At 41.3% G+C, this 27,968-nt stretch overlaps 1 protein-coding gene and 1 long non-coding RNA gene across 2 annotated transcripts; one reads left to right on the plus strand and one right to left on the minus strand.

Annotated features, from left to right (window-relative positions):
• The first annotated feature begins 148 nt into the window (after nucleotides 1-148).
• On the plus strand, nucleotides 149-27,716 carry Nipped-A (Transcription-associated protein Nipped-A). The gene is made up of 22 exons (XM_069045892.1): nucleotides 149-272; nucleotides 3,275-3,466; nucleotides 3,520-3,819; nucleotides 3,871-4,065; nucleotides 4,115-4,722; nucleotides 4,804-5,419; nucleotides 5,469-5,779; nucleotides 5,835-6,284; nucleotides 6,332-6,476; nucleotides 6,532-8,796; nucleotides 8,851-10,243; nucleotides 10,296-10,646; nucleotides 10,704-11,025; nucleotides 11,317-12,081; nucleotides 13,423-13,990; nucleotides 14,044-14,746; nucleotides 14,802-15,175; nucleotides 15,442-15,925; nucleotides 15,979-16,201; nucleotides 17,010-17,794; nucleotides 22,319-22,653; nucleotides 27,574-27,716. Exons 2-22 carry the CDS (start codon nucleotides 3,317-3,319, stop codon nucleotides 27,649-27,651), a joined length of 11,421 nt encoding a protein of 3,806 aa, XP_068901993.1. The 5' UTR covers nucleotides 149-272; nucleotides 3,275-3,316; the 3' UTR covers nucleotides 27,652-27,716.
• Nucleotides 12,418-13,373, minus strand: LOC138129599 (uncharacterized). The gene is made up of 2 exons (XR_011159274.1): nucleotides 13,088-13,373; nucleotides 12,418-12,963 (listed from the first exon to the last, which is right to left on the minus strand). It is a non-coding gene; the product is annotated as an uncharacterized lncRNA (long non-coding RNA).
• Nucleotides 27,717-27,968: the final 252 nt, after the last annotated feature.

Below are 27,968 nucleotides of genomic sequence, written 5' to 3' on the forward strand. Positions count from 1 at the left end.
GAAGTGTTTTTCCGGGGTTAAAATGTATATTTGAGGGCCGAGTAAATACATCTACCAGACTTCTTTGTCAATATTTTCTTAATCCACCAGATAATTTTAAATTATTGTTAGAAATTTACAAAACGCCGTCACCTTAGCCATTACTTCACTCGTCCGCTCACCCTTCCCTTCCCTAACCCAAGATTTCTACATCATTCAGTCACTTGTTGATGTGTGTTTAAAGTGTAAAAAAAATGTGTTTTGTGCGTTAAAAAGTGACGAATTTGTAAAAAGTAAGTAAAAGCGATAGATATCTTCCACGATAATCGAATTCACAGCGATGCGTTCAAAATCAAGCGAGTTACTTCGATGTTTTTGTTTGGAGGTTATGTTGTTACTTCACAGGTTTAGTTTAAAATTTTTTCCGAATATATTCGTTTAAAATGTTGTTATTTTGTGTGTACACTCTATTTGGGGTGAGTACATTAGCGTCTTTTATTTGCTTGTTCGTTTTATTGGTTCAGATACAAAAATTGATTTATTGTAATTACTTTGGTTTTGGTGGCAATTAGTCCACGTTGTAATCGTAATTTACTTAAAAAAAGTAGCAGCAAACAACTTTCGCTCAAGTTTTTGCAAGAAATTGAATAATTGTAATCGATAGCAAAATCTGCAAGGATTAGTGGATTTTGCTCTTTTTAATGAGCGGAGTATTTTTGTAATAAAAACAGTTTTTCACGAAACTAAAATTGACGAAAAAGTTTCTGAAAGAAGCGGTAGAATAAACTGTTCACTCAATTTACGTTCCGAGTTTGTAGGAATGTAAAAAATGTGGTGGAAAAATTTGCATCGTCTTGAATTATTTTCTGCTTTTAAGCATTTCTTTGTAAATTTTTTGCCAGAGTAAGGAATTCTTTATCTCAAACAACTTACCAGTAAAATCTACATAATCATTCATTGAAAACCATTTAAATAGACATTGGTTTTTATCACAAATAATTTTTTTGTTACAATTCGCAACTCAGACTGATGTTGACTATTTCATAATTTAATCCTAAATGTAAGCATTCCCATTCAAAATTGCTTCTTGGAAGCGCGTCATAGAAAATAATAAAATAAGAAAATAATAATAATATAATAAGCATTATATCTTAAGACGAATTTATATTTTTATATATTGTTTATATGTATTTTGAAGATAATGTTATACAGGGTATTTCACGAGTGATAATGAGCCCGGCGGAATAGAAAATGCAACCAACAATACATAAGCAGGAAAAGCCGGATATTTATCGCCCCTATGTCCAGGTTTATGTTTCAATGTATTGTGGGTTGCATTTTCTATTCCGCCGAGCTTATTATATCACTTGTGAAATACCCTGTATAAAAAATGATTTACAGTTTCCTGTGGAAGCTCGTCGAGTTTCACTTAAATTTGTAACTTTTGTGTTTTTTATTACACCTAGAGCTACCAAAATGTTCTTAAATGCAAGACAATTGTTTTATGTATTATATTACAAAGATGAGATGTTTATTTCCACCAAAATTTTCCGAAAACAGTGTAAATAAATGGTAAAACATTTTGCATTTGTTTTCATTTTAATAACTTTAGTTGCGTGTTGAATTGAGAATTTCATTGTTACGAATGAAAAATGATTTTTTTGAGCCCCCAAGTCACTGCACTGGCGAATAAAATGACGTCATGTAAAGAATTTTTACCCCAATTTGGCGTCATTTTGTTAGAAAAAAAGAACGAAATAAAGTACCGAGTGACTATAAATGATTGAAAATTATTTTGTTATGTTGGTGACACATTTGAAATCTTTAGTTGGCAACATCGTTGGCATGACACACGCAATTTTTAAAATTGAAACAAACGTCAAAAAACTCTAAATCGACAATGTACTTCGTGACTTAACCTAACCTAAATAGAAATGATTGACAGATGATCCAGGAAAAGACTTACACTACCAACTGCATCAGTGTTGCCAATCCACTATTTTCCTTCAATCATTTATAGTCACTCGGTATTAAACAAGTAAACGGTTGTCTTAATTATCCACTTTCCATCTTGACCAAAATCCGTGGTATTTATTTCAGAAATAATATTATTTGTCCAGGTGTTTTGTTTTCTTTTAATTTTATTATTTTGCATCTGTATTGTGTCGTCTGGCATCCAAACGTCGAGTTTCTAAAAAATTTGCAAAAACGTTTTAGTCTATGCCGCAAATCAATTAGATAATATGAATTGTCTCGGAGAAAAGAAAGATGCAAGCTTAGCCTTATTGATGGAATAAGTCAATACCAGTAATAATTATATTTGTATAACTGTAACACACTTACCACTTAAATGCGTAATTCATGAAAAGTTCAAACAAATCATTCGTTAAAACGGAAAAGAACGGTCACAAAATTGCAATTTTTATTAAACTCATTTTAAATGACATTTTGGGAAAAATCTACTGCCAACCGCACAAAAATTAAGACTCTAGCGTGATTATTACTTCCATTCATTATTCATTCATAAATTATCGAAAAAAACTTTCAAAGCTTTGCCATTATGTTATTAGAAAAATAATGCAAAAAAATATGCACAGACTTGGACTCGACCTGAAAAAACTGAAAAGCAAAAGTCTCGAATAAGAAAGTAGTAGTATTTATTTTTAACGGTTGGCGACATTGATGAAGATTTCGAATTTTTTATTGCCGCTCAAAAAAATTATCGTAAATTATTGAAAAATTGTTATATCATTTTACAGGAAGTTCATAAATTGTGAATGTATTTTAATTTTTTAGGTGGAAATGGTACATGGTAAGAACTGCTTTCGTTGAGAAAGTAAGGTTATGTTTATGTAGTGGTTTTGATTTTTTTTCCTCTAATAAAACAAATCCTTCTCCGAAATTCTCTTGTAGAGTAGTGTTCCGCGCAGGTTTATACAACAGATACCAACGTATCTTTCATTAATTAAGGGCATTTAAAACTACCTACGACGATATGTTCACATTTATGTAATTTGGATAGAAACTAGAATATGAATTTCTTTTAAAATAGATTCTTTTTCATTCTGTACTTGGAAAATACAAAAAAACAATTTCATTACCTCGCGGCTAACTGCCTATAATTTTACCATTGGATTTTTTCCTTTTTATCGTCTCCGATTTTTAGTTTTTGTATTTTATTAATTCATACATACTTGGACCGAAACAACCAATTTACTCTCTATTTATTGGAGTTTTTCACCCCACATTTTTACAATAAATTTTACCGACATCTTTTTTATATCTTGTTCTGCAGGATGTAGTAAACATTTAAAACTACAACAAAAAACAAGGGAAAATGCAGTCAGCCCAAACCAGCATGGCGGGCGTGGACCCCCACACGACCCAAATGAACCAATTCCGAAGCTACGTGACCATGTTGGGCGACCCCAGCTGCAAAGACGTCTTAAAACTGAAAGCCACCCAAGAAATCAGTAAAAACTTCGAGGTAAAACCACCCCGCACTACCAAAATCTCGACACAACCCCTCGCCAATTTCAGATAATCTTGTCGTCGTCCCTTTACCAAAGCTTCCTAGACCATTCGGTGAAGATTTTCCTGAAGATATTGCAAGAGGGTGAACCTCACTTCATAGCCGAGTACAACATACAACAAGTGCGCAAGTTGATACTCGAGATGTTGTACCGTCTGCCAACCAACGACCTGCTGAGACCGTACGTGAAGTCCATTCTCTCGCTGATGTTGAGACTCCTCGAGATCGACAACGAAGAGAACGTTTTGGTTTGCCTGAAAATCATAATAGAGTTGCACAAACAGTACCGACCGGCTTTCAATCCTGAAGTAACAATCATTCTTTCTCTTTGAGGACTCGTTCTGACTTGTCGTTTGCAGATTCAACACTTTCTCCAGTTTGTCAAATCGATCTATTCAGATTTGCCCAACCATATGGACAAGATTTTTGAGCCTAGGGCTCCGATCAAAGTCAAAGATTTGAGCGAGCTTAACATAGAAGAATTACTTAAGGAGACTTTCACCATGACTAGCATCCAGACTGAGAAGCGTAACAAAGACGGAACTTTGATAGCGGTTTGTTGTTGACAGTGGCAACACTGCAAGCTTCAATTTGTTTTTTTAGTACTATCTGATCCCCAAAGCTGTTCTCTCGCTGAAAGTACTGCAAGAGCTCCCAATAATCGTCGTCCTGATGTACCAACTGTACAAACAAAGTGTCCACCAAGACGTCAGCGACTTCATACCTCTCATCATGAAGACCATTACTTTGCAACCCAGTCTCGAGCAGAGACAAGCCGACACCTTCAACAAAGAAATATTCGTCGATTTTATGGGGGCCCAGGTCAAGACTCTCTCTTTCTTGGCCTACATCATCAAGTTCTACCTGGAACACGTCCAGAGTCACTCCGCCATGATGGTGCAAGGCATGTTGGGCCTTCTCATGCTGTGCCCCATGGAGGTGGCGCACCTGAGGCGGGAGTTACTGATCGCAGCGAGGCACATCTTGGCCACCGACTTGCGCAATCGATTCGTCCCCCACATGGAGAAGCTGTTCGACGAGGATATTCTGTTGGGGCGAGGCTGGACCACTCACGAGTCTCTCCGACCGCTGGCTTACTCCACTTTGGCCGATTTGGTCCACCACGTGAGGCAACAGTTGCCGCTGTCGGACTTGACACGCGCAGTTCACCTCTTCAGCAAGAACGTCCACGATGACACTCTGGCAACGACGTAAGAGACATTTTTGGTAGGAGTAGTGGTCTCCTAGGTCATGTGGATGTGGATCCGATTTTTTTAAAATTTCGTTTGTAGGATACAAACCATGTCCTGCAAGCTCCTGTTGAACCTTGTCGACTGCATTCGCATCAGATCCGACGCCGAGAACAGCACCGAGGGTCGAGAGTTGCTGATGCGCATGTTGGAAGTCTTCGTGGTCAAGTTTAAAACAATCGCCAAGATCCAGCTGCCCATCTTGACGAACAAGTGCAAGCAGCCAATCGCCAACGGAAATTCGGACGTCAAAGTGGAGGACGTGAAGCCGAACCCGGCCGAGGTCCTCGAGAACGCGCTGGCGTCGACGCAGGGTGCCCAACCTAAAGAAGAAAAATCGAAATTCGGATTCCCGCAGAACAACAACTACAACGTCGCCGACTACAGGAGTCTGGTCAAGACGTTGGTTTGCGGAGTGAAGACCATCACTTGGGGCTGTTCGGCGTGCAAGTCGAGCACCGGTCACGGCCTGGTCACCACCAAGCACTTCCAACCCCACGAGACTCTGGTCTTCGTCAGGCTGGTGAAGTGGGCGCTGAAAGCCCTCGACATCTATACTTTGTCGTTGGGACCGCAACCGACGGGGCCGCAGAGAATCAACCAGCAGAACGTCCGGAACAAGGAGGAGAAGGAGGTTCTGGAGCACTTCAGCGGAGTGGTAAGTGGGTTGTCGAGTCTCGGAGCTTCGAAAAGTCACTGTGTCGCAGTTTTCCATGATGAATCCGCAAACCTTCCACGAGATTTTCTCCACGACGATCGAGTACCTGGTCGAGAGGGTCTACAAGAATCCCACCTTGCAAACAGTGCCCAACACGCTGTTGGCAAATCCCGCCACCAGTCCCATATTTGCGACGGTCCTAGTCGAGTACCTTCTCGAGAGGATGGAGGAGATGGGTTCCAACCTGGAACGGAGCAATTTGTACTTGAAACTCTTCAAACTCGTCTTCGGGAGCGTCTCGCTCTTCCCCCAAGAGAACGAGAATATGCTGCGGCCGCATCTGCACCAGATCGTCAACAGGTGGGTGTCGCGTCATCACAAATCAACTGTACAGGTATTACGATGTGTCTCGTAGGTCGATGGAGCTGGCCATGAGTGCGAAAGAGCCCTACAACTATTTCCTCCTGTTGAGGGCCCTCTTCCGGTCGATAGGTGGCGGTAGTCACGATCTACTCTACCAGGAGTTTCTCCCCCTACTCCCCAACCTTCTGGAGGGACTGAATCGTCTCCAGAGCGGCTTGCACAAGCAACACATGAAAGATTTGTTCGTAGAACTTTGCCTGACGGTCCCGGTCAGGTTGAGCTCACTCTTGCCGTACTTGCCCATGCTTATGGATCCACTCGTGTCAGCGCTGAACGGTTCCCACGTCCTCATCAGTCAAGGTTTGAGGACTTTGGAATTGTGCGTGGACAATCTGCAGCACGACTTCCTCTACGAGCACATCCAGCCGGTCAGAGCCGACCTGATGCAGGCGCTGTGGAGGACGCTGCGCAACAACGACCAAGTGGCACAAGTGGCCTTCAAGTGCGTACTTTTCTCACCGATATCGCGTCACCTCTGTTTGTTTGTAGAGTTTTAGGCAAGTTTGGTGGAGGCAACCGCAAGATGATGATCGAACCGCAGAAGCTCGACTACGTCTCGTCGGATTTCGACCCACCAGCCATCATAGCCAAGTTCCACGAGCAGAACAAGACCATCGAGTTTCCAGTACAAAAAGTGAGACGACAGTGGCTTGTTCTCGATCGTATTAATTCATTGCGACAAATTCCAGATTATTGAGACGGCTTTCAACGCGTTGAAACAAAGCAACACCGACTCGTTCTACCGCAAGCAGGCCTGGGAAGTGATCAATTGTTACCTGACCGCCTCGCGGAACCTCAACGACGACAAGAACACGCTCATTAACCTGTTCCTCCACTCGAGCTTCCAGGACCCGAAAACGATACCCCAAGTCAAAGGGTCGGTCTACAAGAGCATCTACAAGCAAGCGCGGGAGACCCACCAGACCGCCCTGACCGGCATGTTCGTCGCCGCCGCCATCAAAGAGCTGCGCCAACCCGTTGTGGCGCTGATGGTGGCCGTGGTGCGTCACTACACCATGGTAGCTGTCGCGCAACAATCCGGCGCTTTCGCCTCCGCCCCCAAACACAACGAGCAAGTGGCGCTAGATCCGCTCGTCTTGGTGGACGCTTTGGCCGTGATCATGGGACACGAGGAGAAGGAGCTGTGCAAGCCCGGCCATGTGGGTCTGGTCTTGATCCTGGACACCGCGTCGACTCTGCTCGGGAGCAAAGAGATGGCGTGCAGACTGCCCCTGATCGAGTACCTCTCGGAGAAGATGTGCGCTTTGTGCTACGAGAGGGCGTGGTACGCCAAATTGGGAGGGTGCATCGCCATCAACTTCATGTTCGAGAGGTGCGCGCTGAAGTGGGTGTACGAGCACATGTTCACGTTCCTGAAGGCGCTGCTCTTCGTCATGATGGACCTGACGAGCGAGGTGTCGAGCGGCGCGCTCGATATGGCGAAGAACAACCTGGAGAAGATGTTGATCGTTTGCGTGACGGAGCCGCCGGAGGGGTCCGACCAGGCGACCAAGGACCTGCAGAAGAAGGCCCTCCACGAGGTGACCCACGAGCTGGTGCGCCAAGTCACCAGTCCGCACACGATGGTCAGGGAACAGTCGATGCATTCGCTGAGGTTGCTGGCGGAGAAGCAGAACAAGTCGGTGACGTCGGTCATGGAACCGTTCAAGGACGTCCTGGCTGACATGGTGCCCCCCACCAAGCACCTGCTCAAGCACCAGCCCGCGATTGCCCAGATGGGACTGATGGATGGTAACCACTTCTGCACGACTCTCACGCCCAGACTCTTCACCATCGATTTGTCCATCAAGGAGCACAACATGTTCATCCACGATTTGCTCTCTCTCTGCAACAGCGAAGACGTCAAGCTCAACACTTCGTCCTGTTACAAGTCCATCACCAACTTCATCCCGTTGCGGAAGAGCGCCCTCCGGGTCTTGGCCGCTTGCCACTACCTGGAAACGGTCCGCGAACAGATCTTCCAGGTCCTGTACAAAGCTCTGGAGAAGCCCAACGCCGAACTACAACAGACGGCTTTCGAGTGCATGCGCGACTTCATCGCGGGATACCCAGTCAACAAGGACCTGGTCTACCAAACTGTCAAACCCCTACTGCTGACCTTGGGCGACGCCAAGAACTTGACCTTGAACGGAGTCAAGATGTTGTCCTACTTGACCCAACTGTTTCCCCTGACCTTCAACGAGAATCTGTGCGAACAACTGTTGGAGTTGCTCAAACAGCTCTTGGAGAATCTGACGAATGCGCACAAAGGGTCGACTGGTGTTTCGAAGAAAGGCGACGAAGAACAGAAGATCGTCACGATAATAGGAATCTTCCATCAGACTCCCGCCGCTTCGTCCAAATTTATTAACCAGCTGTGCCAGTTGATTCTCCAGACGGAACAGGCGATGCTGATCGAGGCGAGCTCTCCGTTCAGAGAGGTCCTGATGAAATTCCTCCTCCGCTATCCCGGAGACACCCTGGAGATGTTCCTCGACGACAACTACATCAAAGACAAGCAGTTCAGTCGCTACTTGGAGTACTTGATCAAGCACAAAGACGGCAAACCGTTCCGGGACCACATCCAGAACAACATGGTGAAGAGATTGATCGCGATGGCGCTGTCCAACGTGCACGTTAACTTCTCTCTGACGACGCAAGAACGCAACGAGCTGCAGTACCAGAGCATCAGGGTGATCTCGTTTCTGATCAAGTTCGACGACCAGTGGTTGTCGGAGCAGCAGGAGTTGGTGGAGGCGCTGCAGCAGATCTGGTGCGACGACGGCTACCAGGAGCGACACAAGAACGTCGACAGCCTCGAGTACACGCACTGGAAGGAGCCGAAGCTGCTGGTCAAGGTGCTCCTTCACTACTTCTGCTACCACCCCAACAACGTGGACTTGCTGTTCCAGCTGTTGAGGTCCATGTGTCACAGGTTTATTCCGGAGTTCCAGGTGAGACAAGTGAATTGTTGGAGTTGCGCAACAATGCGATAATCTTTTTTGCAGTTTTTGAAAGACTTCCTTGCGAATACCGTCGCACAAAACTACACCGTCGAGTGGAAACGTACCGCTTTCTTCCGCTTCGTCAAACTGTTCCCGTCCCCTAGCATTTCGCAGGAGCTCAAATCGAAGGTCCTCCAGCTGATTCTGATTCCTTGTTTCGCCGTCAGCTTCGAGAAAGGCGAAACCAACAAGCTGGTGGGCGGTCTTCCGATGCCGTATCAGGACAACCCCGACAACGTCGTCTCGGTCTTCATCAACAAATTGATCGAGCCCGAGAATCCTTTCCCGTCGGCGGACTGCGTCAGGATCGCTCTTTTGCAATTCTCTTGTCTGTTGGTGGAGCAGGCGAGTCCCCACATCCACGACCACGACGCCAACAACAAGACCCAAGGGTTCAAGTTGCGCCGTCTGATGACCTTCGCTTGGCCTTGTTTGCTGGTGGAGAATTGCGTGGACCCCGCTACTCGCTACCACGGTCACCTTCTGCTGTCTCACATCATAGACAAGTTCGCCATACACAGGAAGATAGTCCTTCAGGTGTTCCACAGTCTGCTGAAGGCGCACGCTTTGGAGGCACGAAACGTGGTGAGGCAAGCCCTGGAGATCTTGACCCCCTCGATGCCCTTGAGAATGGACGAGGGAAACACGATGCTGACTCACTGGACGAAAAAAATCATCGTCGACGAAGGACACTCGATGCAGCAACTCTTCCACATCTTGCAGCTCGTGGTGAAGCACTACAAGGTGTACTACCCGGTCAGGCACCACCTGGTGCAGCACATGGTCAACTCCATACAGCGCCTGGGCTTCAGCCCGACCGCCACCTTGGAACATCGCAAGCTGGCCGTCGAGCTCGCCGAAGTCATCATCAAGTGGGAGCTGTACGGCATCAAGGAGGACGGCGAGACCACCGAGATCGTCGAGTCGACCAAACGGATGACGTTCGACGATCAGATGGAGGGTCAGAGGAAGAAAGTGGCGATGATGCAGCCGTCCACCTCTTTCGGACCGGTTCCCGTGGTCAAGCAGGAACCGGGAGTCAACAAGCCGATCGACAGGGCCCACACGGACACGGTGCTGAATTTCTTGTTGCGCTTGGCGTGCCAAGTCAACGACTCCACGCCTCAGAACCCCGGCAATCCCACGGCGAGCAGTCCGGGGGAGTTGCTCTCGAGACGTTGCGTTATCCTTCTGAAGACTGCACTGAAACCTGATCTTTGGGCACAACCGGTGGATTTGAAACTCGCCTTCTTCGACAAGATCCTGTTGACGGTGGAGGCGCCAAATCCCAACATCGGTAACGTGTGTACGGCGCTCGAGTTGCTCACTTATCTGCTGTCGGTGCTGAAGAAGGACCAGATCTTGGCGAGTTTCAAGCCGCTCCAACGGGGACTAGGTGAGCGTCTAGTCTGCAATCGTGCGGTTGTCACTGTTGTTTTGTTTTCCAGGAGCGTGTATAACATCCTCCAACAACAAGATCATCAAGCTGGTGCACGGATTGCTCACCAAACTGATGTCTTTGTTCCCTACCGAACGTTCCAACACTACCGTCTCGTGCAAATACGAAGAACTGGAGATTCTCTACACGACCGTGGGCAAAGTCATCTTCGAAGGTCTAAACAACTACGAGAAGAACGCCCAAGCGAATTCGTCCAGCTTGTTCGGAACGATGATGATCTTGAAGGCAGCGTGCGCCAACAATCACTCGTACATAGATCTGTTGATCACACCGTTCATGAGGGTGTTGCACAGGTTGGCGAAGGAGCATCTGCAACCCACTTCGACGGAGTACGCCGCAAGTGAGCGACCATCTGGACCCCGTTCTTTCGTTTCTACTCACAACTAATCGTTTGCAGTCAACAGCGAACTACTTATCCTCAGCTTGGACCTGGTGAAGACCAGAGTCGTGGTGATGGGAGTCGAGATGCGCAAAACGTTCATCGGCACCATCCTCGTCGGTCTCATCGAGAAGACTCAGGATATCAAGGTGATGAAAGCCATCACCAAGATGCTGGAAGAATGGATGAAATGCAAGAACGTCGTCACTCTCAACCAGGCGCCGAGTCTGCGCGAGAAGTCGATCCTGCTCGGCAAGATGATGCAGTACGTCGAAAAACGCTTCCCGGAGGATGCAGATCTCAACGCCCAGTTCTTGGAACTCGTCAGTTATGTCTACACGTAATAACCAAACGTCAACACTGTCAAATTTGCAAAGCCGACTGCGATCAAATTAAATCCGAAATGAGATTAGTTCGTTGTTTGGCCGCCGAGGTCGCCAGTAATTTTAAAATTTCACAGCATTAAAATTATTCAAGACGCCTCTGGTATATAGTGTTAACAGTTTTGTAAGGTATTGGAAGAGTTTTAGAATCGGAATTATCAGTTGACTCTGTTTTTAATCAAATTTCCGGGTTTAAATTGGTCAGTCGGTTGTGACGTCAAATGTCAAACTCACCGTTGACATTTCAGGGATGTTAACCTAAAAACGACGGAATTGACTTCAAAACTGGAACCGGCGTTTTTGGCGGGGCTGCGATGCAACCAGCCGCACATCCGATCCAAATTCTTCAAGGTGTTCGACGAGTCGATGCGTCGCCGCCTCCACGACCGCCTCCTCTACATCGTGTGTTCGCAAAACTGGGAGGCCATCGGTCAGCACTACTGGATCAAGCAGTGCATCGAGCTGCTGCTGGTGACCGCCGTCCCCGACACCAGCATCCAGATGGCGCACGAGAGCAGCATCCTGCCCAGCATCACGTCGGTGATCAACTCGGCCGAGAAACGCGAAGAGTTTAACTCGATGCAAGTGGACAACCCGGAATTTTATTCGTCGATGGAGATCAAAGAGGAGGTGCTCGATTTGGACTTGTCGAACGTCGAGTCGAATCCCACTCTCGAGGAGAAGCCGATCGATCGAGCCGAGACCATATCGAAGATGATCAAGAAGCACTACGAATTCATCGAGGTTTCGCGGAACGTGACGACCGATCAGTTCTTGGTCGCGGCGGCTCAGTTGTGTCACATGGACACGAATCTCGCCGAGCAGGTGTGGTTGCAGTTCTTTCCCAGGATCTGGGAGATCCTGGAAGAGGACCAGAGGAACGCGCTGGTGCAGGAGATTCTTCCGTTTGTCACTTCGGGGGCGCACATTATCCAGAAGGATTGCCACCCGAGCGCCATCAACACTTTTGTTGAGGCGCTCTGTCGGTGCAGTCCGCCGATACAGATGGCGCCGTAAGTGTTGCACAATCAAGGCCATCTGAATCAAAAAGCTACGCTTATAAGGCCGTTTCAATGTACATAATAATTGTTTCTGCAGAGTGGCCATAAAACAAAAGAAGGCAGAACCTTATTGCGCGCCCTCGGTGGCCGATTAACGAATCAAAGCTACAATATTGGCGGCAATTTAAAATATTACCCTTCTATTTTACATGAAATGGTAAAAGCGTGTTTCATTTGTGGGGCAAAAGATGTTCGCTTATTTGAAATTCGCAGCAATATGAAACAAAGACGAAAATGGTTCGAAGCTTTTGAAACGTTTTGCGGGAAGCAAATTTATGGAGACAATGATAAGCACAACCTTTTAATTTGTATTTGTAATATAAAAGACTACAAAAATTACGGATTACTCAGAAATTTGTGAGCAGCATTTTCAACAAGACTTTATAATTACAAACCCCAAAAGACGACGCTTATGTAAAGATGCTGTTCCTTGTCCTTCTATTTTTGTAAGTATCTATAATTAAAAAAGGGTTGTGGTGTTTATTGCTACATGAAATATACATAGAAGCGAAGTCAACCACGAAATATGAGAAAACTTCCTCTTGTCATTTTTCGACCTCCAGTTATTAATTACTGTCATCTTATTAATGTTTTTGTTTTTTAGACTGCCCACTGAAACTCCGGTTGAAATTTCTGTACCCCAAAATCCTGTAAAGTCTTTCATCATTCCAACTGTTCCAATGACGTCCAAATGAATTCAAGTAAATAGTATTTCTGCGGAGTATATGCCACCAAATGGTTGAGATAATGGGCCCTCATTTGCTAGAAATTCCAATACTTTCATTTTGTCTGGTACATAAAAATCAGATCTGCGAGCTGATAATAACCGCAACGCTGAAACCAGTTTTAGATAATACAAATTTGTCAAGAAAAAACAGATTTATTAAAGGAGAAATGTGCAATCCAGAACAAACTCCTTTGCAGAAAAATATTAAAGTTATAAATTGTTTTAACCTACCTTGTGTTATGATTTCATGTTTTTTTTGCAATTCTAATTTATTAGTATTTTGCTAGTCCAGAATGTATCCAAAATAAGCTCGGATCTTGGATATTTTATTGCATTCATGTTTTAATTGACGTTTTAAGCACTTAACCTCAAAGTAAAAAGTCTCAATCGATTGCGTTCGAAATCGGTAGATGGAGCGCAAAAAGGTTCTGCCGCCCGAAATGTCACAGAAACAAAGTTTATATGGAAAACTCGAAAATTGAAACGGCCTTATAAGCGTAGCTTTTTGATTCAGATGGCCTTGTGCACAATTTAGGTTATTTCCTGGAGTACAATTTTTTTTGCAGGCCGCTGATGAAGTACTTGGGTAAGTCGCACAACCTGTGGCACCGGATGGCCTTGGGCATGGAACAGTTGGCGTTCGACCCGTCGTCAGCCTCCAAAGCTTCCAACGCCGCCACCTGTTACGAGTTCGAAGCCGACCAGTCGAAGAACGAATTGCTCGACTCTCTGGGCGAGCTGTACTCGCTCCTCTGCGAGGAAGATCTGTGGGCGGGACTGTGGCAAAAGCACGCCCACTACAAAGAGACCAGCATCGCCATAGCCTACGAACAACACGGTTTCTACGAGCAGGCCCAGACCGCCTACGATTCGGCGATGGCGAAACACAAACAGGATTTTTCGATGGGACCGGTGCCGACGCACACCCAGAGGGAGGTGTTGCTGTGGTCGGAGCACTGGATCAGGTGCGCAAAAGAACTGAACGACTGGACCCTCCTCGTGGAGTACGCCAAGAACGGCTTCTACGACCCGTACCTGTTGTTGGAAAGCGCTTGGCGGATACCCAACTGGGACTTGATGAAGGACGCGTTGTCCAACGTCGAGTACAACTGTCCCAAGGAACTGGCATGGAAGGTGAGTACCACGATGCGGTGATTCCCCCGTCGACAGTCTGTTGTTTTGCGTAGATCACCATGTACGGCGGGTTTTTGCTCATCTGCCAGCCGGACGAGAGCAAACCTCTCAAGTTCGTCGAGCGGTACGTCGAGAGCGCCAGCGCCCTCTGCCTGAACGAGTGGCGACGTTTGCCCCACATCGTCAGCCACATCCACTTGCCCTACCTGCAGGCGGCCCAGCAGATCATGGAACTGCAAGAGGCCTACCAGATCCACAAGGGACTGCTCCAAGGTCACCAGAATTCTCTTCACGACATGAAGGCCATCGTGAAAACGTGGCGCAACCGTTTGCCAGTGATAGCCGACGATTTGACCCACTGGAACGACATCTTCACCTGGCGACAGCACCACTACCAGGTCATAGTCAACCATTACGAGAGCATCAGAGACACCGCCCACACCAACTCGATGTTGGGCATCCACGCGTCCGCCCAGTCGATAATACACTTCGGGAAGATCGCCAGGAAGCACAAACTGGTCAACGTTTGCATCGAGTCGTTGAACAGGATATACACGATCAAGAGCGTACCGATTGTCGATTGTTACCAGAAGATCCGGCAGCAGGTCAAGTGTTACTTGCAGTTGGCGTCGATGAACAACAAGAACGAGTTGCAAGAGGGCCTCGAAGTCATCAACAACACCAACGTCAAGTACTTCGCGAAGGACTTGACCGCAGAGATCTACGCTCTCAAGGGCTTGATCTACCACCTGAGCAGTGAGTAGGAACGAAGAGGTGACTCCAGAGGTTTTTCTTTGTACTCTCGTTCCAGACAAGTCCGACGAGGCCAACAAGGCGTTCTCCGCGGCGGTGCAGATGCACGACACTTCGATCAAAGCGTGGGCTCTTTACGGCGACTACTTGGAGCAAGTCTTCACGAGGGACGCGCGCCAGATTAACTTGGGTGTCAACGCGATGGCGTGTTTTTTGCACGCCTGTCGCCACCAGAACGAGTCCAAAGCGAGGAAGTATCTTGCCAAAGTGTTGTGGCTGCTCAGCTACGACGACGACAACTCCAGTTTGATGGAAGCTCTTGATAAATACTCCGTCGGAGTTCCCCCAATACTGTGGCTACCGTGGACTCCACAGTTACTGAATTGTCTCGTTCAGTACGAAGGAAATGTGATTTTGAACCTGATGTGTCAGGTAAGTGCGATATGTGACAGATATCGGTATTGCAGGAATCGGAGTTACCTATGGCAATGTAGAATCCTGTAATGGGAAATGGAAACTTCTTAAATTGTCTCATAGATGTAAATTCTTACTTTGAGGTTGGATATTATTCCGAGAACTTGAAACTAAACGAATTACAAGGAAGAAAAATTTATATATATGATTTTTTTTTTCTGTAAAAACTTGTTTTGGTGTCAAATTAAAATTTGTGTTATGAATTTGGTTATTTTTTGTTTCAGGTTGGCAGAATGTTCCCGCAGGCTGTGTACTTCCCAATCAGGACGCTGTACCTGACCTTGCGTACGGCGACGGCGCGCAAGACCACCACCGTCCAGCAGCAGTCTCAAGACTCCCAAAACGAGAACACGCAGAGCGGGGGCGCCACCACCCAGCAGAGCCAAGAGAACACCACCACCGCCACAATCACAACCAGCGAGACCTCGTCGATTAAGGCCACCCCGGCCATGATCCGGTGTTCGAAGATCATGAAGATGCAAAGGGACATACACACCACGGCCCTCTCCAGCCTGGAGGGCATCGCCAACCAGATGGAGTGGTTCCGCGAGAACTGGTACGAAGAAGTGTTGAGACAGCTGCGTCAGGGCCTGACCAAGTGCTACGCCATAGCCTTCGAGAACCGGGAGAGCGTCAACGAGGCCAAGATCACACCGCACATCCTCAACTTCGTCAAGAAGTTGATGTCGACGTTCGGAATCGGTGTCGGTAAGACAGTTAACTGCGAAAAGTACGTCCGGTCGTAATCGAGTGGTTCGCAGAGAACATAGCGTCGGTCAACATGACGTTCAACTCGACGGCGTCCGAGAGTCTGGCTAGGAGGGCCGAAGCTACCTACCAGGATCCCGTTTTCAAAGAGATGAAACACGACTTCACCAAAGACTTCGATTTTACGCAGAACAACTCCATGAAGTTGCACACGCTCATATTCAAACTGAAGAAGTGGATCAAGATCTTGGACAACAGGTCGAAGATGCTCCTCCAGTAAGTCGCGACGGAGTTTATTGACATCGCGCGGAAACTTCGAGGGTTTGTTTTATCACAGATAATGGAAGATCCACTCAATGCAAATTGTGTAACATGGATTTGCTTTTAAAAACGTGTCATTGTCGTGTTTGTTGTGGAATTGGCAATAACGATTCATTGAAAACTTGAAACGGGGATTATTTAACAATTCGTGTAAATGTTTTCGCTTCTATTGTTCATAGGAAAAAGTACATTTCGTTTACAACTTCCACGAATTTTGTTATATTTTTTTATTTAAAGTGTTTGGTTTGTGTTATTCGTGAGATTGACTTTTCATGCACGTGGGCGGAGCTACGATTGACGTATGTTTCATGTCACGTGACATGCACTTCTTGTTTTCGAATCTTTAATTGATGCGGTATTAGATCTGTCAAAGAAGTTAAATACATTTTTGACCCCGTACACTTCTTTTCTGTCTATGCAACTTAATTCTCGAGATTGTGGTGGTATTTATTTTATCGTTTTCCTTTTAAGATTTTAGTAGTATAGTTTATTATTTATATCTATTTAGCGATTACCGCGAAACTTCCTGCCCAAAATCATGTGATAAAGTGTGGTACAGCGCAATTAATTTCTCGTCGCATACCACATTGATTAAGCCGAAAAATAATAAGACTTAAGTCCTCACAATTTACCGCACGCAATTAATTTTGTCTGGGCTTGTGTGAATTAATCGCAAAACAAAATCATAAATCAGCTCTAATCACTCTAATCCAGTCAAGGAGCGCCCTCTGGTCCACATTGAATGACACAATTCTTCCCGTAGATCCTTCCTGATCGAGGAGAAATGTCGATTTTTGTCCAACTTCACCCTGAGGACAGCCGAAGTGGAGATCCCGGGAGAGTTCCTCCTCCCCAAACACAACCACTACTACGTGCGCATCACGCGATTCATGCCGCGCGTGGACGTCGTCCAGAAGCACAACGCCGCCGCCAGACGGCTCTACATCCGCGGCAACAACGGCAAGATCTACCCCTACCTGGTGGTGAACGATTCGGGATTGGTTGATGCGCGACGCGAAGAGCGAGTCCTCCAACTCCTCAGGATGTTGAACCATTGCCTGGGCAAGCAGAAGGAGACGGCGAGGAGATTTTTGCACTTCACCGTACCGAGAGTGGTGGCGGTTTCGCAACAGATACGTCTGGTGGAGGACAATCCGGCGTCGATCTCCCTCTTGGACATCTTCAAGAAGGGGTGCACCAAGTTGGAGATCGAGCACGACGACCCCATCCACTACTACTACGAGAGGTTGGGCGGGGTGCAGAGTCGGGGGATCAAAGCAAGCCATCAATTGTCGAGGGACATACTGAAGGGGGTGCAGACGAATATGGTGCCGCGGACCATGTTGAAACAGTGGGCGGTGCAGACTTTCCCGTCCGCTACCGATTATTGGCAGTTCAGGAAGATGTTCACGTTGCAATTGGCGTTGGCTTGTTTCGCCGAACACGTCCTTCACCTGACCAGGTTGAATCCTGACATGATGTATCTGCATCAGGATTCGGGATTGATGAACGTGGCCTATTTCAAATTTGATGTGGACGATGGAACCGGTAAGTGACCTTGGTGATTACGGAGCCGGATAAAACTAGATGGGATCAGGCGGTACTCGAACCGTATTACAGATAAATCTCTATTGCTTTCATTTTTTCGTAATGATGGACGCATGATTTTTGTGCTCTACGGTTGGCTTCAAAAAAAACGGGAACTGTCAGAAAAATTTCTGTCAGATTTTATTAAATTTTTATAGTTTGAAACGGCCTTTTAGAATTTAGGTTAAAAAAACTGCACTTATAGTTGAATTTTTTTAATAAACAATTGTCAAAACGTTGTCTTGTTGGTATGAGCCAAACTGTGATTTTCACGATTGGTCACATTGAGTGTCAACATTTTTTTATGTAACTGAGCCTGCGCCCTAACGAGCGAGAGTTTATTTCAAATTCGAAAAGGTTTCTCCTGATTTCTCATTAAATTTGTTTTGAAAATGAATTCACGGAAGAAAGGTACGGGAAGTGAAGTGAACATAACCTTAACCATGATTTGATGTCAAATTGTTATACAGCTGGTCCATATGTCCAAATTTTAGGGTGGTACAGTATGGTTTTTTACTTCATTTTGATACTGACAATTGTTTATTAAAAAAATTTCACTATATGTGTCAGAAATACTACTGTCAAACAGACACAAATTGACGTAAATTGACAAATTAAATTTCCAATTCACATTAGGTCAAATTTCATTTCTCGTTTTTTTTTTGAAGCCAACTGTACTACGATAGTTGGGTTTAGTCAAAGTTCATTATAATTAAAAATAGATATTTTGGAAATTGATCGCATCGATTTTGATAATTACAAACTTTTTTGGAGTTTTTAGGCATCGTATTGTGATTTTTTTTAATTCCGCATCGACAACATAACGGACACAACTAAAGAAATCCCTAGAATAAGTTTCGTTTTTTTGGGTTGGCCCAACCAAAATTATAATTATAACTAAAAAAAAAAGTCCGTTCAAAAATCAAAAAACCACCACCTGTTGCTTTAGGTTGGTAAAATTTAAAAAACCCTAGGTGGATATTTTTTCATACTATGTTGGTAACTATAAATTATGACCTTTATTTGATTCAAAATAAAATTCAATTGCTTTGAATTTCGTTCATATTGTTTTATTAGCAGCACGTTTCATTTATTTATTGATTCTTATTATTTTTACTTAAACATGCCCAGAAAAACAAGACACTTAATAAACATTTAACCTCAAAATTACAAGTTTCACTAAATTTTACACTAGACAGCGTTGTCGATAGTAATTATCGAGGAAAATGCGACGTTGGTGGTTTTTTGATTTTTGAATGGACTTTACCATATCATACCTTTTGAGTGAAATAATAAAACGAGAATAAAAAAACACGATGAACTACGACCAAAATGACTGTCAACAGTTTTCTTTCATAACCCCACTTTTTTCTGACATTTGCAAACAAACACATTAAAAACAAAAAAGTTGCCGACGTTGTCTCATCTCAAGAAAATTTTTCAACATTATCTCGTGCAGAACATTAGCCACTTTGTTGTGTTCTAACGTTTCCGGTTTAGATGATTTTTGGATGTTTTTCTTCTTTTCACCTTGGATGTTTTAATTTTTTTGGTAAAAAATGCGAAACAAAAATTTATGAGAAAAGAAACTCCAATTTATCCTACTACTGTCCTTGTGTTGTGTTACTTATTTTTATTTACTTAAGAATTAAGATTCTACGAGAGGCCGCAATGTTGGAAGAATTATATAATTTTCCTAGGATTATGTTTTGAATTTTTTTTTAAATTTAAGGGGCAAAATAGAAAACATTGTATTATACTCGTTTTATAAGCCATGTTGTCGCACTTGTTTGCTTTATAGCACTCGTCGCTCGCTCCTCGTGCTCTAAAAAACGCGTGTGACAAAATGGTGTCTTATAAAACTCGTGTAATAAATTAATAAAAAGTAAAATGAGTTTCCATAAGCAAGGGTCGGTACGGCTCCTACGTAATAAAAAGAGAAAAATTAGCTATGATTAGATTATGTGAAGAAATGCCGACAGAAAAACCGGCCATGGTAATGAAAAAAATTGCAGTAAAGCTACACATTTTGTATTCGATGTATTTTTTCAGGATCTTTTACAAAACATTCTTCCGATAATAATTCAACTTTCCGCAGATCAGATTCAGAAATCAGAAGACGATTGGGTGTCTGAAAATTTTGAATCTGATTCTGAAAATGAATAAGCTGCTTATTTTACTCATTAAATACATTCCCGTTTTCCTGTTTAGCTATGTTAAGTTGCATTTTCAGTGTCATTATCGTCTTTATTTCTTGTCTTTTGGTATAAAATTCACTCACACCTGAAACTTTTCTGACATTTGAAAATTACTGACATAACCTCAAATCTGCTCGAGGGAGATTTTACGATACAGACGTTCCGAATCGAAAGGTTTTAGGATGGTAGAGTCTGCTCTTTGAGGGAATTTTGACATTGACAATTGTTTAAATAATGGACTATATTTATTGTTGCCCGTCGTGTTATCGTGCTATATTTTTTTTTGCACGTTTCGATAAAATTTCAAACAACTGAACCGACGAAATTTTTTATGGAGGTGATGTGATTTCAGTTATTTGTGACAAGTTTTTTTTTTAAATTACATTTTAAGCCGCACATTTTTAAGCAATCAAATAATCTCATCAGTTTACTGTTAATTACAGTAATTAATTTAATATAGTGCACTACAGTTACATCAATGATTGTAGGTGACAAATTTTACAGCCGACTGCGATGTATGAAACATTTATAATAACCCTATAACGCAAATGACTAGATTGTCTACACTTTAAATCGTTTTATTGATACTTTTACAAAAGATTAGACCGCATTGAGTTAAGTAATTAAAGAAGAACGTCCTCAATTAGTATTTCGCCATATTTTTTTTCCAACTTTTACTAATAATAAATATAATTAATATTGAATTATATAAAATAGCATTTAATTTTTTTATTTTCAGGTTTTCAAAGCATTTATCACTTCACTTGTTCAATAAATAACATCTCTTACTCAAAACATCGTGAATTTGAAATCATGTTCGATATTGGATGGTTTTCTAAAGATTTGTCTTAAACAGGCCATTACTGGACAAAGCATTAATCGTAGTTGCTCCAAATGACATCATTGTTAATAAAAAATTGCGTTCTTTCTTCATTTATTCGATTTATTCCTTGTCGGCTTATTTATCCAATACATATTTAGCAAACTATGTTATTCATCTAAATTAGTGTTCTTTTTTGAAATTGCAACACTTGAGATTAATCTAAAATAACATTTCCTTCAATTGGATTAAATTCACTGGGACAATTAAAAAAATGTGACAAGATAAGTTTGTAACTTTTTCAACTTTATGCTTTCTCCAATCAAATTGAGACATTTCGTAATTTGTTGCACATGTGCCATTTTATCGGAAATAACGTCTACTTAGTTTTTCAAGTGGGACATTTGATGTATCGTACTTTTGACATCCAAGTTGATGGACGTTTTGACTTTTGGAACGATTCATCATTTGCAAGTGCTTCGTCGTAGTCGCAGCACTCGATTTTTTTTCGGCAATAACGATGCACACGAGCAAAAAGACATATTTAAATTATTGCTCTTGTTCACTTTAATCTTGACGTTTTTTTATGGTGTTTTTACAAAAAGTAAACGTTTAAAAAATCAAGTAGCGTTAAAATTTATCACGTTGAGATTAATATTTGTAAATATGAAAAACATTATTTATTAATTGCGAGAGTCGGCATTTGCAAAGCAGAATTCTAGTAATCTTTACATAGAAGGGTGAGATAAAAAATATTTATTTAAAGAAAAATAATTGTTTTGCGCAACTACCGGATAACTGTTGTTAAAAGTTATTTTATGATCGTTGTGTTTGTTGATTAGTTGGATTTATTTATTAACATTTACCTAAGCATTTTACTCAAAGAATTACCATTTTGGAAGAAAACGTAGCAATACATTTCGGTCGAACAGTTTTGCTACTGATAGATTAAATACATACGGGGTGTTTTTGAAAGTTGTACAGATATTTTAACCACGAGCTACTGGCTTCATGTAGAACTCGGAAAAAATATTAAAAATATTCAATGTCAAAAAATAAAATGACATTCATTTTTTGAGCTATAATTTTTTTAAATTGCTATTAGTTTTCTACGTTGTCCTAGCACCTCGTAGGTAAAATTTCGGCACATTTTAAAAATACACCCTGTATATCATGTTTTATAAAATATACGCCAATGTGAAGTAACCTATAGGAAATATGCTTTAAAACAAGGAAACCGCATTGGTGTACGTTTTATAAAATATGATATACAGGGTGCATTTTTAAAATGTGCCGAAATTTTACCTACGACGTTGTTTGACAACTTAGAAGACTAGAATAGAATTTTGTAGATATGTATTACATGAAGCCAGTAGCTCGTGGTTAAAATATCTGTACAACTTTCAATAACATCCTGTATAATTAAAATGAATATGACATGTTTCAAAACAAATGAAAATGTTTTAGGGGAATTCGGCGCCACCCGTCCCGTACCCTTCCGCCTCACCCCCAACATAGTGGAGTACTTGTCGTCCATAGGAATCAGCGGTCCCCTCACCGCCTCCATGATAGCCACCGCCCGGTGCTTCGTCTATCCGAATTTCAAGGTCCAGGCCATCCTGAAGCCGATCCTCCGGGACGAGATGGTGCTGTCGAGGATGAAGAAGCCCGAGGAGGCGGTCGGCAACAACATGGAGAAGCTGACGGACAGCGAGCAGATCATCAACATGGTCAACAAAGCCGTCACCTCGATATCGAACAGGTTGAACAGTTTGGCGCACTTTGACGGTACCGACAGCAAGGTGAGTGTCGGAGTTGAGAAGTCGAAGTTGGTGTCGTTGACGGTTTTGAAAAAAAATCATGTTGGTGGACAGGTTCTTTGTTATTGGTTGCGAGAAAAACAAAAACAGAAATGTCGTTCAAATTTTGGTTTTAGCAAGTCGGGTTGGAATTTATTTCAGTGCAAATAACTGCAGCTGGAAAATTTTAAATAAGACACTAATCTTTTAAGATTGTCATCAGTGGCGAGTGGTTACTTTTATTTTTTGTGTGCACAAAGATTTGCGAATTGTTCGCATAAATTTTAATTATTTATATTTATTGTTTAAGCCTTAGGTGACGTCGTTACGTTACATATTTACCAATTTATTTTTAGTCTAGTTGTAACGTAAATAATCTTAAAAAGTTCTATCAAGGAAAAATAATTTTGGGAAAAGAAATAATAAAAAAACAAAACAAAACTTGAGTAAATTTTGCTTAATTTGCCACAGAAAAAAGAATGTACAGGACGAATTTCGGGTGGAATTCTTGGCAGTGCTTTGTCATCAGTTCATCACGTGTTAAAATAATTATAAAAGAACTCTAAAATACATCTCCAGTGAATTATGTAATTTTTGTAAAAAAATAAAAAAAAATTGGAAAAAGAACTGTACATGTGCACATTTCGACATGGTCACAGTTTTTTACCTTTAAAAGAAAAAGAAATAAAAAATTAATGCTACCTGATTCATATTTTGTGCTCGTGTGTGTAGTGTTCCCACTTGTAAAAAAAGGGATGCGTTTCATACCCATGTTGCAGAAACTATTTTAAAAGGCGCAAAATGTTGTTTTCACTTTTTATTTGCGTTAAATGATTACATAATTATTTTATTTTGTATTTAATTTAATGTAAAATCGTGTATTGTAATGAAAATTCTGGATTTTACTACATTTAATATCTTTTTACCTTTCTTTTTAACTGTCCATAGTCTCCCCAAAGTCTGGCGTGCTAACTACCTAGTGTTAAAAGAAAAAAGAACAAGAGTAAAAACATTTGTCAAAAGAAAAAAATTAAACTTGAAGCAAAACCTTGAAATTTATAATTTTGACATAATATTGTGGAATAAATAACTATGTGGTGAAGAACGACAAAGAAAAGGAGGAATCACGCCAGATCCCAAACCATGTGAAACTTTATCATAAGACAGTCCACCTTGTTGAGAAATTTGGCGATCTGGCAAGAAAGATAAATGAAAACAATGACGGTACTCCAATTCGCATTGAAAAAGTACCGACGTTGGACAAATTACGAACCAACCAACAAAAATGATTAGATTAAAAAATTCTTTAATTTCAAACCAAGAAATTGTGCGATAGGAGAATGTTGTTGCGTGTGGGTTTGCACAACATATTAAAATGTTAAGTTGGTGGAGCAAAGACGATAACCCTTTGGAGACATAACAAGATGGCTGATCAAAAATTGTATTGTACTTTCACGTTTCCAGTCAAGGTTACCCTTGTCAATTTTTCTTTGGATAATTAAAACCTAAAGTGCCACCAGAACCAGAGTTCTTAGGTCCCATAAGTCTGTTGTAAATGGGATTTGATTATCTTCAAAATTAAAACGTGTAATCGAAGACAATAATTTTGATTTTTTCAAAATAAACTACACATCTAATATGCCAAAAATGTCGATGAATTCCGATACAGTTTTTTTTTATTCGTTTTTTTTTTTATGACTCACAATCCAGTTAATCTACGTCTGCGTTCATGTAATCATTTTCGTTAATTTTAAGAGTAAAAAAATTATGAAATGCACAAATCGGTTTATTAGATCCAATTATACAGATTGATTGACGTAACTTTCCGACCCTAACGAATTTTAAATGCAACCAGTAATACGTTATTGGGTTAAAACTTGATATCTTTATTTGACTTGACAATTTTGTATAATTGTGAAATATTTTTTTTTTGTTAATTAAAATGTGTTCCAATGACGATTACTGCCATGTTTAAATTTTTATGCTTAATTGAGACTTTTGTGACGGATTTCCAAACCATACAAAAGTTTAAAGTTATTCATGTTTTTGGACCAGGTTATGAATGAAAGACGTATTACTGGGTGCATTTAAATTCGTTAGGGTCGGAAAATTATGTGATCAGTCTGTACATCTGCAGAAAATCATTATCTAGTGACTTTTATTTTAATGGCATTGGGTTGGTCTTGATGAAGCAATGACATTTCATTGAAAATTAAATTTCAAATTGTCTCCCAAATTTTGATCCCACAACATGGATTCAGATTCATTTTTCGACATCACGTTTAACATTGTCATTTACAGTAATTCTACTAATACCAACCCCATATGCAATAATCACTAGAACGATGATACAAAATGTTTTCACTTTCACAAAATGCTCTTTGTAACAGTGAAATAGAAAAAGAAAATATTGACGCCAGTTTGACGTAATTTTCAATAATTTTCGGTTTTTAACACTGAAAAACAAAATGTTGATTTCCATTTTTTACTAAATCGCGATTCTCTTTTTGTATTGTCAATTTTCTTGTTCCCTCAACGATGGTAGACTATTTTTTTGTTATAACATAACTATTATTGTTTATAAAAGACAAATGAAAAACAATTAAATTGTAGTGTCCGACCGAAACCATGTTTTTCAGCCGAAACCCAAAACTTTTGAATTCAGTTACTTTTTGGACGTAGACCTTTGTAATTAGATACTATGGCGGCCACAAAATTTTGGCCGTCACTTTCTTGACATTCAAGAAAAGTGTAAATAAACCTTTAGGAATCGTAACCCTACTTTCGATTCTTGTCATTTTGACAATCAATTTAAACTGTTTGAGGCTCAGATATTCCAAAAATCCGACATGAATAAACAAAATTAGAGCAATCGTACATAGATAACCCGAGGTAAACGTTCTCTGTAGTAGAAATGTCAAAATAATTTTGAGTTTTGCAATTTACCACCCAAAAAATAACGTTCATAATCAAGACGGTAATCATGATGACAATAAAGCACGGATTACAATTTTTTTTTTTTGAATTGACAGACAATGACGGCCAAAATTTTTTGGCCGGCATAGTACTATGGCGGACAATAAATTTAGGCCGGCCTGTCATTAGCTTGACATCAAAATGTGAAGCTGGCATTATGTTCAACTAACCCCATTTTCGATTTTTGTCATTCTTGTCATCGTGACAGCGATAATTAAAATTAAAATTGGGAAAAGAAGCGTCCACCAGAGATGAATGTTACTACAAATCAGTTATGCTAGTGCGTCATGATCTGTAAGTTACGAAAAGGGCGAAGGAAACGCCAAACAGCTTGAAAACCTTCAGTTTGACAAACTGACACATCAGTCATAATGACAATAAATGGTCGCTTGCATTGACTTTTTTGAAATGTCAGAAATGTGCCGGCCTAAATTTATTGTCCGCCATAGTACTATGGCGGCCACAAAATTTTGGCCGTCACTTTCTTGACATTCAAGAAAAGTGTAAATAAACCTTTAGGAATCGTAACCCTACTTTCGATTCTTGTCATTTTGACAATCAATTTAAACTGTTTGAAGCTCAGATATTCCAAAAATCCGACATGAATAAACAAAATTAGAGCAATCGTACATAGATAACCTGAGGTAAACGTTCTATGTAGTAGAAATGTCAAAATAATTTTGAGTTTTGCAATTTACCACCCAAAAAATAACGTTCATAATCAAGACGGTAATCATGATGACAATAAAGCACGGATTACAATTTTTTTTTTGAATTGACAGACAATGACGGCCAAAATTTACTTACAACTGTTTGTCTTCAATCCAAAAATAAACAAAAACATCGTTATGCTTACTATTTTTTTTATAAATCAAACTAAAAAAACAACTTCTGTCACTTCTGTCAATTTTATAGCCGTTTTCACTTACGTAGTTTAAAATTAAGAAGAGCTTAAAACCTTGGTTACAATTATTAAATCGTAGCAACACTTGTTTTTAAGCTTGGTTTAAAAATAAGGAACGTCGGTGCAAACGGCCATTAATTAAACATTTATAAATATTACTTAATAATAATCAAATTAACAACGAGCGAAACGCGACGAAAAACAGTTCCGGCTGGAGCCGAAAGTTCCGCCGATTTTTGGCCGAAACTTATTTATTTATTGTTAAAGATTTTTATAAACAATTTGATAGCAAGTTTTATAGCACGTGTTAGCATTGATGTTAAGTAAATAAGTAGTAAAATAAAACAGTTCATGCACTTTTACTTACGAGCGTTTTCTAAATGACAGTTTGAAAAACTTTAACCTCACTTTAATTTTTCAGAATCTAGTAACTTATTAGAGTGATTCAGAAAAGTGTCTCTAGTAGTAGTAGTAGTAGTAGTAGACTTTACTTGAACACTGAAACAAATGAGTTACTGACAAAAATGCAAATTCCCATCGACGAAAGGCAGAGTATTAAAAAAACATCAGTTTCCGCTTATAATGCTTACGCAAACACCCATTTCTATGATAATTTAAGAAAAGATTTTTTTTTCTGTGTAATAATCCGTCATGTTTTATTTCAGTAATGTCTTGTATCGTAGAAAATGTATTTTATCTGTTTAGCACCCTCGAGATTAACTGATAAGAGGCCGATTCCTTGTAAATATATAGATGAGCATTGTTTATTTACTCATGAAATCAGTGCAGCTACAGTAATAACATGTAAAAACAAATAATCCAAGTATTTTTTTTTAATTATGTACATAAAGAGAGTATTCATAGTTGATTCATTGATTTAGTAATCCCCCAGACTGTAATTATTTGCTTAAATGACATTTTATAGACTGAACAACCGTGTGAAGCGAGCAGTAACTAATCTGTCACCAACACAACCAACCAAAATCCCTAGATTCCCTTTTCCATTAAATAACGAAAAATCTAATCAGAGCCAATCATTTCAGGTCGCAACTCTAGTAAACGCAGCAATTAGCCACGATAATTTATGTCGAATGGACCCAGCTTGGCATCCTTGGTTGTAAAATGTAGTATTAATATTTGACTTAAAGTGATATTTTTTATATATAAATAAATACAACTAAGTGAATTGTTGCCTTTTCTCATTTTAACCCGTTACCACGTACACAAATGAATCAGTCAAATGACGCGTCATCTTTCACAAACATTCAAATGTTTTTCAATTTAATACTTTATCACGGTTACTCAATTTGTTGTCGGCTTAAGATACTTCCTTACTCCACTTTTTACCAGATCGTGTTATAATCAGGGACGGCAAAATATCTGGGGCTGCCACCGATTAATTCATCGTTTCACCGTTGGCGCTGTGACCAGTCACAGC

This window comes from Tenebrio molitor, chromosome 4, assembly GCF_963966145.1.
Source record: "Tenebrio molitor chromosome 4, icTenMoli1.1, whole genome shotgun sequence".
Lineage (NCBI taxonomy): Eukaryota > Metazoa > Arthropoda > Insecta > Coleoptera > Tenebrionidae > Tenebrio > Tenebrio molitor.

Coding starts and splice junctions, on each gene's coding strand:
- Nipped-A (XM_069045892.1), top strand. CDS start 3,317: ATGCAGTCAGCCCAAACCAGCATGGCGGGCGTGGACCCCCACACGACC. Junction 3,467..3,519: donor AAATCAGTAAAAACTTCGAG/GTAAAACCACCC, acceptor CGCCAATTTCAG/ATAATCTTGTCGTCGTCCCT. Junction 22,654..27,573: donor TTGACGGTACCGACAGCAAG/GTGAGTGTCGGA, acceptor CAATCATTTCAG/GTCGCAACTCTAGTAAACGC.